Raw genomic sequence first — 18703 nt, forward strand, 5'->3', positions numbered from 1 at the left:
GCCAAGGCCGATGCCCAATGTCATAGTACAGAGCATGTCAAATCCAAAACACCAAATATCAGTAAAAAAAGGACTCCAAAACCTAAAATAAAATTGTCGGAGGAGAAGCGTAAACTTGCCAATATGCCATTTACCACACGGAGTGGCAAGGAACGGCTGAGGCCCTGGCCTATGTTCATGGCTAGTGGTTCAGCTTCACATGAGGATGGAGGCACTCAGCCTCTCGCTAGGAAAATGAAAAGACTCAAGCTGGCAAAAGCAGTAGCACCGCAAAGAACTGTGCGTTCTTCGAAATCCCAAATCCACAAGGAGAGTCCAATTGTGTCGGTTGCGATGCCTGACCTTCCCAACACTGGACGTGAAGAGCATGCGCCTTCCACCATTTGCACGCCCCCTGCAAGTGCTGGAAGGAGCACCCGCAGTCCAGTTCCTGATAGTCAGATTGAAGATGTCAGTGTTGAAGTACACCAGGATGAGGAGGATATGGGTGTTGCTGGCGCTGGGGAGGAAATTGACCAGGAGGATTCTGATGGTGAGGTGGTTTGTTTAAGTCAGGCACCCGGGGAGACACCTGTTGTCCGTGGGAGGAATATGGCCGTTGACATGCCTGGTGAAAATACCAAAAAAATCAGCTCTTCGGTGTGGAACTATTTCAACAGAAATGCGGACAACAGGTGTCAAGCCGTGTGTTCCCTTTGTCAAGCTGTAATAAGTAGGGGTAAGGACGTTAACCACCTCGGAACATCCTCCCTTATACGTCACCTGCAGCGCATTCATAATAAGTCAGTGACAAGTTCAAAAACTTTGGGTGACAGCGGAAGCAGTCCACTGACCAGTAAATCCCTTCCTCTTGTAACCAAGCTCACGCAAACCACCCCACCAACTCCCTCAGTGTCAATTTCCTCCTTCCCCAGGAATGCCAATAGTCCTGCAGGCCATGTCACTGGCAATTCTGACGAGTCCTCTCCTGCCTGGGATTCCTCCGATGCATCCTTGCGTGTAACGCCTACTGCTGCTGGCGCTGCTGTTGCTGCTGCTGGGAGTCGATGGTCATCCCAGAGGGGAAGTCGTAAGACCACTTTTACTACTTCCACCAAGCAATTGACTGTCCAACAGTCCTTTGCGAGGAAGATGAAATATCACAGCAGTCATCCTACTGCAAAGCGGATAACTGAGGCCTTGGCATTCTGGGTGGTGAGAACCGTGGTTCCGGTATCCATCATTACTGCAGAGCCAACTAGAGACTTGTTGGAGGTACTGTGTCCCCGGTACCAAATACCATCTAGATTCCATTTCTCTAGGCAGGCGATACCGAAAATTTACACAGACCTCAGAAAAAGAGTCACCAGTGTCCTAAAAAATGCAGCTGTACCCAATGTCCACTTAACCACGGACATGTGGACAAGTGGAGCAGGGCAGGGTCAGGACTATATGACTGTGACAGCCCACTGGGTAGATGTATGGACTCCCGCCGCAAGAACAGCAGCGGCGGCACCAGTAGCAGCATCTCGCAAACGCCAACTCTTTCCTAGGCAGGCTACGCTTTGTATCACCGGTTTCCAGAATACGCACACAGCTGAAAACCTCTTACGGCAACTGAGGAAGATTATCGCGGAATGGCTTACCCCAATTGGACTCTCCTGTGGATTTGTGGCATCGGACAACGCCAGCAATATTGTGTGTGCATTAAATATGGGCAAATTCCAGCACGTCCCATGTTTTGCACATACCTTGAATTTGGTGGTGCAGAATTATTTAAAAAACGACAGGGGCGTGCAAGAGATGCTGTCGGTGGCCAGAAGAATTGCGGGACACTTTCGGCGTACAGGCACCACGTACAGAAGACTGGAGCACCACCAAAAACTACTGAACCTGCCCTGCCATCATCTGAAGCAAGAAGTGGTAACGAGGTGGAATTCAACCCTCTATATGCTTCAGAGGTTGGAGGAGCAGCAAAAGGCCATTCAAGCCTATACAATTGAGCACGATATAGGAGGTGGAATGCACCTGTCTCAAGCGCAGTGGAGAATGATTTCAACGTTGTGCAAGGTTCTGCTGCCCTTTGAACTTGCCACACGTGAAGTCAGTTCAGACACTGCCAGCCTGAGTCAGGTCATTCCCCTCATCAGGCTTTTGCAGAAGAAGCTGGAGACATTGAAGGAGGAGCTAACACAGAGCGATTCCGCTAGGCATGTGGGACTTGTGGATGGAGCCCTTAATTCGCTTAACAAGGATTCACGGGTGGTCAATCTGTTGAAATCAGAGCACTACATTTTGGCCACCGTGCTCGATCCTAGATTTAAAGCCTACCTTGGATCTCTCTTTCCGGCAGACACAAGTCTGCTGGGGTTGAAAGACCTGCTGGTGAGAAAATTGTCAAGTCAAGCGGAACGCGACCTGTCAACATCTCCTCCTTCACATTCTCCCGCAACTGGGGGTGCGAGGAAAAGGCTCAGAATTCCGAGCCCACCCGCTGGCGGTGATGCAGGGCAGTCTGGAGCGACTGCTGATGCTGACATCTGGTCCGGACTGAAGGACCTGACAACGATTACGGACATGTCGTCTACTGTCACTGCATATGATTCTCTCACCATTGAAAGAATGGTGGAGGATTATATGAGTGACCGCATCCAAGTAGGCACGTCACACAGTCCATACTTATACTGGCAGGAAAAAGAGGCAATTTGGAGGCCATTGCACAAACTGGCTTTATTCTACCTAAGTTGCCCTCCCACAAGTGTGTACTCCGAAAGAGTGTTTAGTGCCGCCGCTCACCTTGTCAGCAATCGGCGTACGAGGTTACATCCAGAAAATGTGGAGAAGATGATGTTCATTAAAATGAATTATAATCAATTCCTCCGCGGAGACATTGACCAGCAGCAATTGCCTCCACAAAGTACACAGGGAGCTGAGATGGTGGATTCCAGTGGGGACGAATTGATAATCTGTGAGGAGGGGGATGTACACGGTGATATATCGGAGGATGATGATGAGGTGGACATCTTGCCTCTGTAGAGCCAGTTTGTGCAAGGAGAGATTAATTGCTTCTTTTTTGGGGGGGGTCCAAACCAACCCGTCATTTCAGTCACAGTCGTGTGGCAGACCCTGTCACTGAAATGATGGGTTGGTTAAAGTGTGCATGTCCTGTTTTGTTTATACAACATAAGGGTGGGTGGGAGGGCCCAAGGACAATTCCATCTTGCACCTCTTTTTTCTTTTATTTTTCTTTGCGTCATGTGCTGTTTGGGGAGGGTTTTTTGGAAGGGACATCCTGCGTGACACTGCAGTGCCACTCCTAAATGGGCCCGGTGTTTGTGTCGGCCACTAGGGTCGCTTATCTTACTCACACAGTCAGCTACCTCATTGCGCCTCTTTTTTTCTTTGCGTCATGTGCTGTTTGGGGAGGGTTTTTTGGAAGGGCCATCCTGCGTGACACTGCAGTGCCACTCCTAGATGGGCCCGGTGTTTGTGTCGGCCACTAGGGTCGCTAATCTTACTCACACAGTCAGCTACCTCATTGCGCCTCTTATTTTCTTTGCGTCATGTGCTGTTTGGGGAGGGTTTTTTGGAAGGGACATCCTGCGTGACACTGCAGTGACACTCCTAAATGGGCCCGGTGTTTGTGTCGGCCACTAGGGTCGCTAATCTTACTCACACAGCTACCTCATTGCGCCTCTTTTTTTCTTTGCGTCATGTGCTGTTTGGGGAGGGTTTTTTGGAAGGGACATCCTGCGTGACACTGCAGTGCCACTCCTAGATGGGCCCGGTGTTTGTGTCGGCCACTAGGGTCGCTTATCTTACTCACACAGTCAGCTACCTCATTGCGCCTCTTTTTTTCTTTGCGTCATGTGCTGTTTGGGGAGTGTTTTTTGGAAGGGCCATCCTGCGTGACACTGCAGTGCCACTCCTAGATGGGCCCGGTGTTTGTGTCGGCCACTAGGGTCGCTAATCTTACTCACACAGCTACCTCATTGCGCCTCTTATTTTCTTTGCGTCATGTGCTGTTTGGGGAGGGTTTTTTGGAAGGGACATCCTGCGTGACACTGCATTGACACTCCTAAATGGGCCCGGTGTTTGTGTCGGCCACTAGGGTCGCTAATCTTACTCACACAGCTACCTCATTGCGCCTCTTATTTTCTTTGCGTCATGTGCTGTTTGGGGAGGGTTTTTTGGAAGGGACATCCTGCGTGACACTCCTAAATGGGCCCGGTGTTTGTGTCGCCCACTAGGGTCGCTTATCTTACTCACACAGTCAGCTACCTCATTGCGCCTCTTTTTTTCTTTGCGTCATGTGCTGTTTGGGGAGGGTTTTTTGGAAGGGCCATCCTGCGTGACACTGCAGTGCCACTCCTAGATGGGCCCGGTGTTTGTGTCGGCCACTAGGGTCGCTTATCTTACTCACACAGTCAGCTACCTCATTGCGCCTCTTTTTTTCTTTGCGTCATGTGCTGTTTGGGGAGGGTTTTTTGGAAGGGACATCCTGCGTGACACTGCAGTGCCACTCCTAGATGGGCCAGGTGTTTGTGTCGGCCACTAGGGTCGCTTAGCTTAGTCATCCAGCGACCTCGGTGCAAATTTTAGGACTAAAAATAATATTGTGAGGTGTGAGGTATTCAGAATAGACTGAAAATGAGTGGAAATTATGGTTTTTGAGGTTAATAATAATATGGGATCAAAATGACCCCCAAATTCTATGATTTAAGCTGTTTTTTAGGGTTTTTTGAAAAAAACACCCGAATCCAAAACACACCCGAATCCGACAAAAAAAATTCGGTGAGGTTTTGCCAAAACGCGGTCGAACCCAAAACACGGCCGCGGAACCGAACCCAAAACCAAAACCCGAAAAATTTCAGGCGCTCATCTCTAGTAAGCTTCCATACCAAAATGTGCTAGGATTCTGATAGTCTAGATGCCACTTTTGGTATTCTGTCGGAATCCCATACCCAACCCCTTTATTTATTTTGCTTTACTCCCAACTCTGAATCCGCCTCTGAAGCCTTTAATGCCATTATTCTTAACAGAGCTTGTTTACAGTGGTAGCAACTAAAAGGTATAGGGGGTAATTCAGAGTTGATCACAGCAGCAAACTTGTTAGCAGTTGGGCAAAACCATGTGCACTGGGGGGGGGGGGGCAGATATAACATGTGCAGAGAGTTAGATTTGGGTGGGTTATTTTGTTTCTGTGCAGGGTAGAAACTGGCTGCTTTATTTTTACACTGCAACTTAGATTTCAGTTTGAACACACCACACCCAAATCTAACTCTCTCTGCACATGTTACATCTGCCCCACCTGCAGTGCACATGGTTTTGCCCAACTGCTAACAAATTTGCTGCTGCGATCAACTCTGAATTAGGCCCATAATGTATAATGTTTTGGGGTATTCTCCCTCCTTATGGAGTTTATTTAGCACAATTTTATAGAGACCATTTACTGCAACTGTACAGAATAGCTCCTATTCTGAAATTGACTTTTAGGCAGTAGATAACATTATTTCTTTGCAGGAGCCATACAAGCCCACCCCAGGCGTGGTGTAGACACGGCCTACGGTGGTGGAATGGGACAAACCTTTAGAAAATAGTCAATGGGCAAGAAGCTTTCCCTTGGTTGGCAGGGTCACAGCACACTCCCCTGTATAGACATGTCTGGCTAATAAATCAGAGTAATCAGACAGACACGCAGGCTGCGGAAACGCCTCACAGGTTCACCCAAAGCACACAGGCCATTGTATCTGCCAAAATTAAATATATGTTAACTATATATGGATTTCTCATATAACAGAGATATATAAGAATGCATTATCCTTTCATTATATATATATATATATATATATATATATATATATATATATATATATATATATATATATATATATATAATTATATATATAAATAAAAGAATGCACCAATTAGGTAACCACAGGATAGTAAAATATAGGCAACCAGATCCTATTCGGATTTTCAACACTCTTCTGTAGCAATATACGTTGGTACAAGGCCAGTATTTTACCAGGGCTATCAATCCCAGGGAGTTCCTGACAATGAGAAACACCAGCAGCTAATATTAGACAGCAGAAAGTGTGCAACTGATTACTGTGAGTGTGAGAGACTGAAGCCTGAGGTTACTGTCCTGCCGATACCATTTCACCAATTAGATAACAAGGCCTGACGTGAAGGGACATGCTATCACTAGACACCAGGCCAGCGAAGACAGTGAGAGGGGCTATTTTAGGCGGACTATCAGCAGCAGGGAGCTCCTGAACAGTATACAGAGGAGAGACGCACTCCGTCCCTGCGGAAGGGCACATAGGTTAGCTATTAATGTTCACAGCATGGGAAATATTAATTAAAGTTCCTAGTTGAGACTGGTTTCGCCAGCCAGGAGATAATGTTCTCCATCCAAGGGAAAGAATAAAACCCAATAGCCAGTACAAGAGAACATAATCTGTACACATATGGAAAGAATGTGACTTTCCCCCGGGGATGTGAGCTGAATAAACAAGTCCTGTAACTGTCCTTATATACACAGGGCCTAAGCACGTAGCAATCCAACTTCACCTACATTAGGCTGCGTTACTTAGTTTTATCTGCCCGGGATGGCTCCGCCCAAGGTTGACAGCCGCCCATCTCATGGGGCTATTTTGTGGACTTGTCCCATGATCTGATAAATTCAGAATGTTCCTAATCTAACAAAGCGATGGTTCTAACACGCAAATTGCTGAAGACAATGGGGGTCATTCCGAGTTGATCGCTCGCTGACGTTTTTCGCAGCGCAGCGAATAGGTTACTACTGTGTATGCACCGCAATGCGCACGCGCATCGTACGGGTACAAAGAGGATCGGTGCTGGGCGATGGATTTTACGAAGAATCCATTCGCACAGCCGATCGCAAGGAGATTGACAGGAAGAAGCATTTGTGGGTGTCAACTGACCGTTTTCAGGGAGTGTTTGGAAAAACGCAGGCGTGTCCAAGCGTTTGCAGGGCGGGTGTCTGACGTCCATTCCGGGACCAAAAAGACTGAAGTGATCGCAAGGGCTGAGTAAGTCCAGAGCTACTCAGAAACTGCAAAAAACTTTTTCGTCCCGCTCGGCTGAACACGCGTTCGCACACTTGCAAAGCGAAAACACACTCCCCCGCGGGCGGCGACTATGCGTCTGCACGGCTGCTAAAAGAAGCTAGCGAGCGATCAACTCTGAATGACCCCCAATGTGATAGATTTCCCCGGCACACATATTATTGTCTTTTAGCCTTATGGGATAAAACAGACTCGATCGTAGATCATTTTCACACACATGCGGGGGGACGCCCAGTACAGAGCTAGTCCGCCCTGCATGTCTGGCTCTGCCCCCCCCCCCCCCCCCCTTCCCCTGCACAGGTACAAAAGCATTGCTCGGCGGCCATGCTTTTGCACCTGAAGAGTAGCTCCCTACCAGCGCAGCTCCTGCACGCTGGCAGGGAGCTACACGTCGCTCTCCAGGTCGCAGCAGCTGCGTGTGATGTCACGCAACCGCCGTAGCCCACCCCCCACAAGGTCCAGGTGCGCATGTGTTACCCGGACCGCGCCCCCAAAACGGCGGACCAACGCCAGCGGCCCACCCAGCGAACGCCTCTGCCTGTCAATCAGGCAGAGGCGATCGCTGGGCTGAGATGCCGATCGCATCTCTGGCAATCGCCGGGCGCACTGTGGCGCATGCACAGTTCAGACCTGATCGCCCGCTGTGCGAAAACGCACAGCAGCGATCAGGTCTGAATTTGCCCCTTAGTACTAGCAGAAAAAATGGCAATTCCCTCAGTTTAACCCCTTGATTAGAAGCGGAGAACACATATAGGCGATTATCTAGTTCGGCAGGGTAAGCGGTTTTGAATGTTTGGCAAAACTGAGCTGCTACTACTCACCCATTGGAAGATATAACCCCCCCCCCCCCCCCCCTCTGTGTTCCCACTGAACTTTCAGTTGTTTGTCCATAGCTGTAGTGACATGGGCATACACGGAAAGGTCCCAAGGAACACTGGGGCAGGTGTATTAAGCCTGGAGAAGTGATAAAGGAGTGATAAGGTGCAAGGTGATAACGCACCAGCCAATCAGCTTCAATATGTAGACTGACAGTTAGGAGCTGAATGGCTGGTGTGATATCATCTTGCACTTATCACTGCTTTATCACTTCTCCAGGCTTAATACACCTGCTCCAGGGAGCTATCCAAGGTCTCTCAGGACAGATGGTAAACGGTTACAACCATGTTACAGCTCCAATACGGCCAGCTTAAGCATATGCAAGCACACCGGCCGATAAGTGTTGTGCATTGCTGGTACAAGGGGAATAAATGGGACATACTCATTTCTATTGGTCCAATGGTACTATGGAAACATTGGGGGTCATTCCGAGTTGTTCGCTCGCAAGCTGCTTTTAGCAGCTTTGCACACGCTAAGACGCCGCCTACTGGGAGTGAATCTTAGCTTATCAAATTTGCGAACGAAAGATTAGCAGAATTGCGAATAGACACTTCTTAGCAGTTTCTGAGTAGCTCGGGACTTACTCGGCATCTGCGATCAGTTCAGTCAGTTTCGTTCCTGGTTTGACGTCACAAACACACCCAGCGTTCGCCCAGACACTCCTCCGTTTCTCCAGCCACTCCCGCGTTTTTCCCAGAAACAACAGCGTTTTTTCGCACACACCCATAAAACGGCCAGTTTCCGCCCAGAAACACCCACTTCCTGTCAATCACATTACAATCACCAGAACGAAGAAAAAACCTCGTAATGCCGTGAGTAAAATACCTAACTGCATAGCAAATTTACTTGGCGCAGTCGCACTGCGGACATTGCGCATGCGCATTAGCGACTAATCGCTCCGTTGCGAGAAAAAAATAACGAGCGAACTCCTCGGAATGACCCCCATTGTGTCTACAAATTTCTAAGAGGGACAGTGTATGACACACACAACAAAAAAAAACAAAAAAAAGACTATACTACTTACAACTGAGGTGTCACATGTAATCTCGGCAAGTGTGGATATTGTTTCATTCTCTAAATGGGGAAAAAAAACAAAAAACAAATAAGATCTACATTAGTTTAAAAAAAAATAAAAATACCAAAAAAAAAAACAAAAAAACCCAGAACACATGCCACATATAACAAACAACTAAAGCCGCATACACATGGTGCGATGCAGGCTAACGGCAGATATTGGTGTATAAACATGGTTCCATATGCACTATGTTTCTCTTACGTCCTAGAGGATGTTGGGTTCCATATAAATACCATGGGGTATAGACAGGTCCTGTGGAGCCTTCGGCACTATAACATTTTAAAAGTGTGGGCTGACTCCTCCCTCTATGTCCCTCTTCCAGACCTCAGTTTAGAAATTGTGCCGAGAGAGCCAGACGCACTTCCTGTTAGCTCCACAAAGGGAGTTCAGAAAAGAATATTTGTAAGTTCTAAAATACAGGGAGGCAGCTGGCAACAGCCTCCCTGCTTCGTGGGACGCAGGGGGAAGGAGCAGGAACCAACTTTCTGAAGAGTTAATGGCTCCTGCTCCCGCTGATAGGACACCATTAGCTCCTGAAGGGTGCTGATCGCATAGCCGCCGATAGCGAACGCTCACTCCCACAGCACCAGCCGCCACCCCTGCAGCTGCCAGAAGGTGACAAGGTGGTGAGTACTACACAGCAGCGATCCGTTAGAACGGAAAGCTGGTGATGATGGCGGCTGAGGGGAACGGAGCATAGCAACAGGCTGTACTCCGCCAGTTCATATATGCAGCACATGGGTGCAGAGCGCAGGAGGGCCGCTCTGAGCAGGCAGAAATCCCCAAACTGGTCACTACAGTAAACGGGGGTGAAAAACCCTCCGTTTACAACAAATCCCCGAGGACAGTATACATTTTAAAAACGCGGGAGAGCCGCGCCATGTTGGGGGCGGGGCCTCTTCTCATTACATATCCAGCACACCAGCGTCATTTTCAGCTGCAGTCACCGCTGTGAACAAGCTGCAAGGAAGCTGTCCTCCTTCATAACTCACTGTGGTACCAGGGTGTTACAGAAAGAGTGGGTGGAGTACTGTTGGTGCTTATTAGGGATGTGCACTTGAAATTTTTCGGGTTTTGTGTTTTGGTTTTGGGTTCGGTTCCGCGGCCGTGTTTTGGGTTCGAACGCGTTTTGGCAAAACCTCACCGAAATTTTTTTTGTCGGATTCGGGTGTGTTTTGGATTCGGGTGTTTTTTTCAAAAAACCCTAAAAAACAGCTTAAATCATAGAATTTGGGGGTCATTTTGATCCCAAAGTATTATTAACCTCAAAAACCATAATTTCCACTCATTTTCAGTCTATTCTGAACACCTCACACCTCACAATATTATTTTTAGTCCTAAAATTTGCACCGAGGTCGCTGGATGACTAAGCTAAGCGACCCAAGTGGCCGACACAAACACCTGGCCCATCTAGGAGTGGCACTGCAGTGTCACGCAGGATGGCCCTTCCAAAAAACACTCCCCAAACAGCACATGACGCAAAGAAAAAAAGAGGCACAATGAGGTAGCTGTGTGACTAAGCTCAACGACCCAAGTGGCCGACACAAACACCTGGCCCATCTAGGAGTGGCACTGCAGTGTCACGCAGGATGGCCCTTCCAAAAAACACTCCCCAAACAGCACATGACGCAAAGAAAAATTAAAGAAAAAAGAGGTGCAAGATGGAATTGTCCTTGGGCCCTCCCACCCACCCTTATGTTGTATAAACAGGACATGCACACTTTAACCAACCCATCATTTCAGTGACAGGGTCTGCCACACGACTGTGACTGAAATGACGGGTTGGTTTGGACCCCCACCAAAAAAGAAGCAATTAATCTCTCCTTGCACAAACTGGCTCTACAGAGGCAAGATGTCCACCTCATCATCATCCTCCGATATATCACCGTGTACATCCCCCTCCTCACAGATTATCAATTCGTCCCCACTGGAATCCACCATCTCAGCTCCCTGTGTACTTTGTGGAGGCAATTGCTGCTGGTCAATGTCTCCACGGAGGAATTGATTATAATTCGTTTTAATGAACATCATCTTCTCCACATTTTCTGGAAGTAACCTCGTACGCCGATTGCTGACAAGGTGAGCGGCGGCACTAAACACTCTTTCGGAGTACACACTTGTGGGAGGGCAACTTAGGTAGAATAAAGCCAGTTTGTGCAAGGGCCTCCAAATTGCCTCTTTTTCCTGCCAGTATAAGTACCGACTGTCTGACGTGCCTACTTGGATGCGGTCACTCATATAATCCTCCACCATTCTTTCAATGGGGAGAGAATCATATGCAGTGCCAGTAGACGACATGTCCGTAATCGTTGGCAGGTCCTTCAGTCCGGACCAGATGTCAGCATCAGCAGTCGCTCCAGACTGCCCTGCATCACCGCCAGCTGGTGGGCTCGGAATTCTGAGCCTTTTCCTCGCACCCCCAGTTGCGGGAGAATGTGAAGGAGGAGATGTTGACAGGTCGCGTTCCGCTTGACTTGACAATTTTCTCACCAGCAGGTCTTTGAACCCCAGCAGAATTGTGTCTGCCGGAAAGAGAGATCCAAGGTAGGTTTTAAATCTAGGATCGAGCACGGTGGCCAAAATGTAGTGCTCTGATTTCAACAGATTGACCACCCGTGAATCCTTGTTAAGCGAATTAAGGGCTCCATCCACAAGTCCCACATGCCTAGCGGAATCGCTCTGTGTTAGCTCCTCCTTCAATGTCTCCAGCTTCTTCTGCAAAAGCCTGATGAGGGGAATGACCTGACTCAGGCTGGCAGTGTCTGAACTGACTTCACGTGTGGCAAGTTCAAAAGGTTGCAGAACCTTGCACAACATTGAAATCATTCTCCACTGCGCTTGAGACAGGTGCATTCCACCTCCTATATCGTGCTCAGTTGTATAGGCTTGAATGGCCTTTTGCTGCTCCTCCAACCTCTGAAGCATATAGAGGGTTGAATTCCACCTCGTTACCACTTCTTGCTTCAGATGATGGCAGGGCAGGTTCAGGCGTTTTTGGTGTTGCTCCAGTCTTCTGTACGTGGTGCCTGTACGCCGAAAGTGTCCCGCAATTCTTCTGGCCACCGACAGCATCTCTTGCACGCCCCTCTCGTTTTTTAAATAATTCTGCACCACCAAATTCAAGGTATGTGCAAAACATGGGACGTGCTGGAATTTGCCCAGATTTAATGCACACACAATATTGCTGGCGTTGTCCGATGCCACAAATCCACAGGAGAGTCCAATTGGGGTAAGCCATTCCGCGATGATCTTCCTCAGTTGCCGTAAGAGGTTTTCAGCTGTGTGCGTATTCTGGAAACCGGTGATACAAAGCGTAGCCTGCCTAGGAAAGAGTTGGCGTTTGCGAGATGCTGCTACTGGTGCCGCCGCTGCTGTTCTTGCGGCGGGAGTCCATACATCTACCCAGTGGGCTGTCACAGTCATATAGTCCTGACCCTGCCCTGCTCCACTTGTCCACATGTCCGTGGTTAAGTGGACATTGGGTACAGCTGCATTTTTTAGGACACTGGTGACTCTTTTTCTGAGGTCTGTGTACATTTTCGGTATCGCCTGCCTAGAGAAATGGAACCTAGATGGTATTTGGTACCGGGGACACAGTACCTCCAACAAGTCTCTAGTTGGCTCTGCAGTAATGATGGATACCGGAACCACGTTTCTCACCACCCAGGATGCCAAGGCCTCAGTTATCCGCTTTGCAGCAGGATGACTGCTGTGATATTTCATCTTCCTCGCAAAGGACTGTTGGACAGTCAATTGCTTGGTGGAAGTAGTAAAAGTGGTCTTACGACTTCCCCTCTGGGATGACCATCGACTCCCAGCAGCAACAACAGCAGCGCCAGCAGCAGTAGGCGTTACACGCAAGGATGCATCGGAGGAATCCCAGGCAGGAGAGGACTCGTCAGAATTGCCAGTGACATGGCCTGCAGGACTATTGGCATTCCTGGGGAAGGAGGAAATTGACACTGAGGGAGTTGGTGGGGTGGTTTGCGTGAGCTTGGTTACAAGAGGAAGGGATTTACTGGTCAGTGGACTGCTTCCGCTGTCGCCCAAAGTTTTTGAACTTGTCACTGACTTATTATGAATGCGCTGCAGGTGACGTATAAGGGAGGATGTTCCGAGGTGGTTAACGTCCTTACCCCTACTTATTACAGCTTGACAAAGGCAACACACGGCTTGACAAATGTTGTCCGCATTTCTGTTGAAATACTTCCACACCGAAGAGCTGATTTTTTTGGTATTTTCACCAGGCATGTCAATGGCCATATTCCTCCCACAGACAACAGGTGTCTCCCCGGGTGCCTGACTTAAACAAACCACCTCACCATCAGAATCCTCCTTGTCAATTTCCTCCCCAGCGCCAGCAACACCCATATCCTCCTCATCCTGGTGTACTTCAACACTGACATCTTCAATCTGACTATCAGGAACTGGACTGCGGGTGCTCCTTCCAGCACTTGCAGGGGGCGTGCAAATGGTGGAAGGCGCATGCTCTTCACGTCCAGTGTTGGGAAGGTCAGGCATCGCAACCGACACAATTGGACTCTCCTTGTGGATTTGGGATTTCGAAGAACGCACAGTTCTTTGCTGTGCTTTTGCCAGCTTGAGTCTTTTCATTTTTCTAGCGAGACGCTGAGTGCTTCCATCCTCATGTGAAGCTGAACCACTAGCCATAAACATAGGCCAGGGCCTCAGCCGTTCCTTGTCACTCCGTGTGGTAAATGGCATATTGGCAAGTTTACGCTTCTCCTCCGACAATTTTATTTTAGATTTTTGAGTCCTTTTTTTTTTTTAGAGATGAGCGGGTTCGGTTTCTCTGAATCCGAACCCGCCAGAACTTCATGTTTTTTTTCACGGGTCCGAGCGACTCGGATCTTCCCGCCTTGCTCGGTTAACCCGAGCGTCATCATGACGCTGTCGGATTCTCGCGAGGCTCGGATTCTATCGCGAGACTCGGATTCTATATAAGGAGCCGCGCGTCGCCGCCATTTTCACACGTGCATTGAGATTGATAGGGAGAGGACGTGGCTGGCGTCCTCTCCATTTAGATTATAAGAGACTGAGAGAGATTTACTGGAGCTGACTAGGAGGAGTACTGTTACTGTAGAAGTGTAGAGACTGAGTGGAGAGAGTTTACTAGTGAGGACAGTGCAGTTTACTTTATAATCCGTTCTCTGCCTGAAAAAAGCGATACACAGCACACAGTGACTCAGTCACATACCATATCTGTGTGCACTGCTCAGGCTCAGGCCAGTGTGCTGCATCATCTATTATCTATATATAATATTATATATATCTGTCTGACTGCTCAGCTCACACAGCTTATAATTGTGGGGGAGACTGGGGAGCACTACTGCAGTGCCAGTTATAGGTTATAGCAGGAGCCAGGAGTACATAATATTATATTAAAATTAAACAGTGCACACTTTTGCTGCAGGAGTGCCACTGCCAGTGTGACTAGTGACCAGTGACCTGACCACCAGTATATATAATATTAGTAGTATACTATCTCTTTATCAACCAGTCTATATTAGCAGCAGACACAGTACAGTGCAGTAGTTCACGGCTGTGGCTACCTCTGTGTCGGCACTCGGCAGCCCGTCCATAATTGTATATACCACCTAACCGTGGTTTTTTTTTCTTTCTTTATACATACATACTAGTTACGAGTAAACTATCTCTTTATCAACCAGTTTATATTAGCAGCAGACACAGTACAGTGCGGTAGTTCACGGCTGTGGCTACCTCTGTGTCGGCACTCGGCAGCCCGTCCATAATTGTATATACCACCTAACCGTGGTTTTTTTTTCTTTCTTTATACATACATACTAGTTACGAGTATACTATCTCTTTATCAACCAGTCTATATATTAGCAGCAGACACAGTACAGTGCGGTAGTTCACGGCTGTGGCTACCTCTGTGTCGGCACTCGGCAGCCCGTCCATAATTGTATATACCACCTAACCGTGGTTTTTTTTTCTTTCTTTATACATACATACTAGTTACGAGTATACTATCTCTTTATCAACCAGTCTATATATTAGCAGCAAACACAGTACAGTGCGGTAGTTCACGGCTGTGGCTACCTCTGTGTCGGCACTCGGCAGCCCGTCCATAATTGTATATACCACCTAACCGTGGTTTTTTTTTTCTTTCTTTATACATACATACTAGTTACGAGTATACTATCTCTTTATCAACCAGTCTATATATTAGCAGCAGACACAGTACAGTGCGGTAGTTCACGGCAGTGGCTACCTCTGTGTCGGCACTCGGCAGCCCGTCCATAATTGTATATACCACCTAACCGTGGTTTTTTTTTCTTTCTTTAAACATACATACTAGTTACGAGTATACTATCTCTTTATCAACCAGTCTATATATTAGCAGCAGACACAGTACAGTGCGGTAGTTCACGGCTGTGGCTACCTCTGTGTCGGCACTCGGCAGCCCGTCCATAATTGTATATACCACCTAACCGTGGTTTTTTTTTCTTTCTTTATACATACATACTAGTTACGAGTATACTATCTCTTTATCAACCAGTCTATATATTAGCAGCAGACACAGTACAGTGCGGTAGTTCACGGCTGTGGCTACCTCTGTGTCGGCACTCGGCAGCCCGTCCATAATTGTATACTAGTATCCAATCCATCCATCTCCATTGTTTACCTGAGGTGCCTTTTAGTTGTGCCTATTAAAATATGGAGAACAAAAATGTTGAGGTTCCAAAATTAGGGAAAGATCAAGATCCACTTCCACCTCGTGCTGAAGCTGCTGCCACTAGTCATGGCCGAGACGATGAAATGCCAGCAACGTCGTCTGCCAAGGCCGATGCCCAATGTCATAGTACAGAGCATGTCAAATCCAAAACACCAAATATCAGTAAAAAAAGGACTCCAAAACCTAAAATAAAATTGTCGGAGGAGAAGCGTAAACTTGCCAATATGCCATTTACCACACGGAGTGGCAAGGAACGGCTGAGGCCCTGGCCTATGTTCATGGCTAGTGGTTCAGCTTCACATGAGGATGGAAGCACTCAGCCTCTCGCTAGAAAAATGAAAAGACTCAAGCTGGCAAAAGCAGCACAGCAAAGAACTGTGCATTCTTCGAAATCCCAAATCCACAAGGAGAGTCCAATTGTGTCGGTTGCGATGCCTGACCTTCCCAACACTGGACGTGAAGAGCATGCGCCTTCCACCATTTGCACGCCCCCTGCAAGTGCTGGAAGGAGCACCCGCAGTCCAGTTCCTGATAGTCAGATTGAAGATGTCAGTGTTGAAGTACACCAGGATGAGGAGGATATGGGTGTTGCTGGCGCTGGGGAGGAAATTGACCAGGAGGATTCTGATGGTGAGGTGGTTTGTTTAAGTCAGGCACCCGGGGAGACACCTGTTGTCCGTGGGAGGAATATGGCCGTTGACATGCCAGGTGAAAATACCAAAAAAATCAGCTCTTCGGTGTGGAGGTATTTCACCAGAAATGCGGACAACAGGTGTCAAGCCGTGTGTTCCCTTTGTCAAGCTGTAATAAGTAGGGGTAAGGACGTTAACCACCTCGGAACATCCTCCCTTATACGTCACCTGCAGCGCATTCATAATAAGTCAGTGACAAGTTCAAAAACTTTGGGTGACAGCGGAAGCAGTCCACTGACCAGTAAATCCCTTCCTCTTGTAACCAAGCTCACGCAAACCACCCCACCAACTCCCTCAGTGTCAATTTCCTCCTTCCCCAGGAATGCCAATAGTCCTGCAGGCCATGTCACTGGCAATTCTGACGAGTCCTCTCCTGCCTGGGATTCCTCCGATGCATCCTTGCGTGTAACGCCTACTGCTGCTGGCGCTGCTGTTGTTGCTGCTGGGAGTCGATGGTCATCCCAGAGGGGAAGTCGTAAGCCCACTTGTACTACTTCCAGTAAGCAATTGACTGTTCAACAGTCCTTTGCGAGGAAGATGAAATATCACAGCAGTCATCCTACTGCAAAGCGGATAACTGAGTCCTTGACAACTATGTTGGTGTTAGACGTGCGTCCGGTATCCGCCGTTAGTTCACAGGGAACTAGACAATTTATTGAGGCAGTGTGCCCCCGTTACCAAATACCATCTAGGTTCCACTTCTCTAGGCAGGCGATACCGAGAATGTACACGGACGTCAGAAAAAGACTCACCAATCTCCTAAAAAATGCAGTTGTACCCAATGTCCACTTAACCACGGACATGTGGACAAGTGGAGCAGGGCAGGGTCAGGACTATATGACTGTGACAGCCCACTGGGTAGATGTATGGACTCCCGCCGCAAGAACAGCAGCGGCGGCACCAGTAGCAGCATCTCGCAAACGCCAACTCTTTCCTAGGCAGGCTACGCTTTGTATCACCGCTTTCCAGAATACGCACACAGCTGAAAACCTCTTACGGCAACTGAGGAAGATCATCGCGGAATGGCTTACCCCAATTGGACTCTCCTGTGGATTTGTGGCATCGGACAACGCCAGCAATATTGTGTGTGCAATAAATATGGGCAAATTCCAGCACGTCCCATGTTTTGCACATACCTTGAATTTGGTGGTGCAGAATTTTTTTTAAAAACGACAGGGGCGTGCAAGAGATGCTGTCGGTGGCCAGAAAAATTGCGGGACACTTTCGGCGTACAGGCACCACGTACAGAAGACTGGAGCACCACCAAAAACTACTGAACCTGCCCTGCCATCATCTGAAGCAAGAAGTGGTAACGAGGTGGAATTCAACCCTCTATATGCTTCAGAGGTTGGAGGAGCAGCAAAAGGCCATTCAAGCCTATACAATTGAGCACGATATAGGAGGTGGAATGCACCTGTCTCAAGTGCAGTGGAGAATGATTTCAACGTTGTGCAAGGTTCTGATGCCCTTTGAACTTGCCACACGTGAAGTCAGTTCAGACACTGCCAGCCTGAGTCAGGTCATTCCCCTCATCAGGCTTTTGCAGAAGAAGCTGGAGGCATTGAAGAAGGAGCTAAAAGGGAGCGATTCCGCTAGGCATGTGGGACTTGTGGATGCAGCCCTTAATTCGCTTAAGAAGGATTCACGGGTGGTCAATCTGTTGAAATCAGAGCACTACATTTTGGCCACCGTGCTCGATCCTAGATTTAAAGCCTACCTTGGATCTCTCTTTCCGGCAGACACAAGTCTGCTGGGGTTGAAAGACCTGCTGGTGACAAAATTGTCAAGTCAAGCGGAACGCGACCTGTCAACATCTCCTCCTTCACATTCTCCCGCAACTGGGGGTGCGAGGAAAAGGCTCAGAATTCCGAGCCCACCCGCTGGCGGTGATGCAGGGCAGTCTGGAGCGACTGCTGATGCTGACATCTGGTCCGGACTGAAGGACCTGACAACGATTACGGACATGTCGTCTACTGTCACTGCATATGATTCTCTCAACATTGATAGAATGGTGGAGGATTATATGAGTGACCGCATCCAAGTAGGCACGTCACACAGTCCGTACTTATACTGGCAGGAAAAAGAGGCAATTTGGAGGCCCTTGCACAAACTGGCTTTATTCTACCTAAGTTGCCCTCCCACAAGTGTGTACTCCGAAAGAGTGTTTAGTGCCGCCGCTCACCTTGTCAGCAATCGGCGTACGAGGTTACATCCAGAAAATGTGGAGAAGATGATGTTCATTAAAATGAATTATAATCAATTCCTC

General features: G+C 48.2%; 1 protein-coding gene across 8 annotated transcripts in view; it reads right to left on the reverse strand.

The window, feature by feature from the left end:
- The window catches only part of KCNJ5 (potassium inwardly rectifying channel subfamily J member 5), a 356956-nt gene that overhangs the window by 267840 nt on the left and 70413 nt on the right, over positions 1 to 18703 (reverse strand). For 6 of the 8 annotated variants that reach the window (XM_063943661.1, XM_063943658.1, XM_063943657.1 and 3 more), the window contains exon 2: positions 8974 to 9023. The exons of the other annotated variants lie outside the window; for them this stretch is intronic. In XM_063943661.1, the coding sequence (XP_063799731.1) occupies positions 8974 to 9020 (47 nt within the window). In that variant the 5' untranslated portion in view covers positions 9021 to 9023. The remainder of the gene's footprint in view (positions 1 to 8973; positions 9024 to 18703) is intronic. 8 annotated transcript variants of the gene reach the window in all.

Source organism: Pseudophryne corroboree, chromosome 10 (assembly GCF_028390025.1).
Source record: "Pseudophryne corroboree isolate aPseCor3 chromosome 10, aPseCor3.hap2, whole genome shotgun sequence".
Classification (NCBI taxonomy): domain Eukaryota; kingdom Metazoa; phylum Chordata; class Amphibia; order Anura; family Myobatrachidae; genus Pseudophryne; species Pseudophryne corroboree.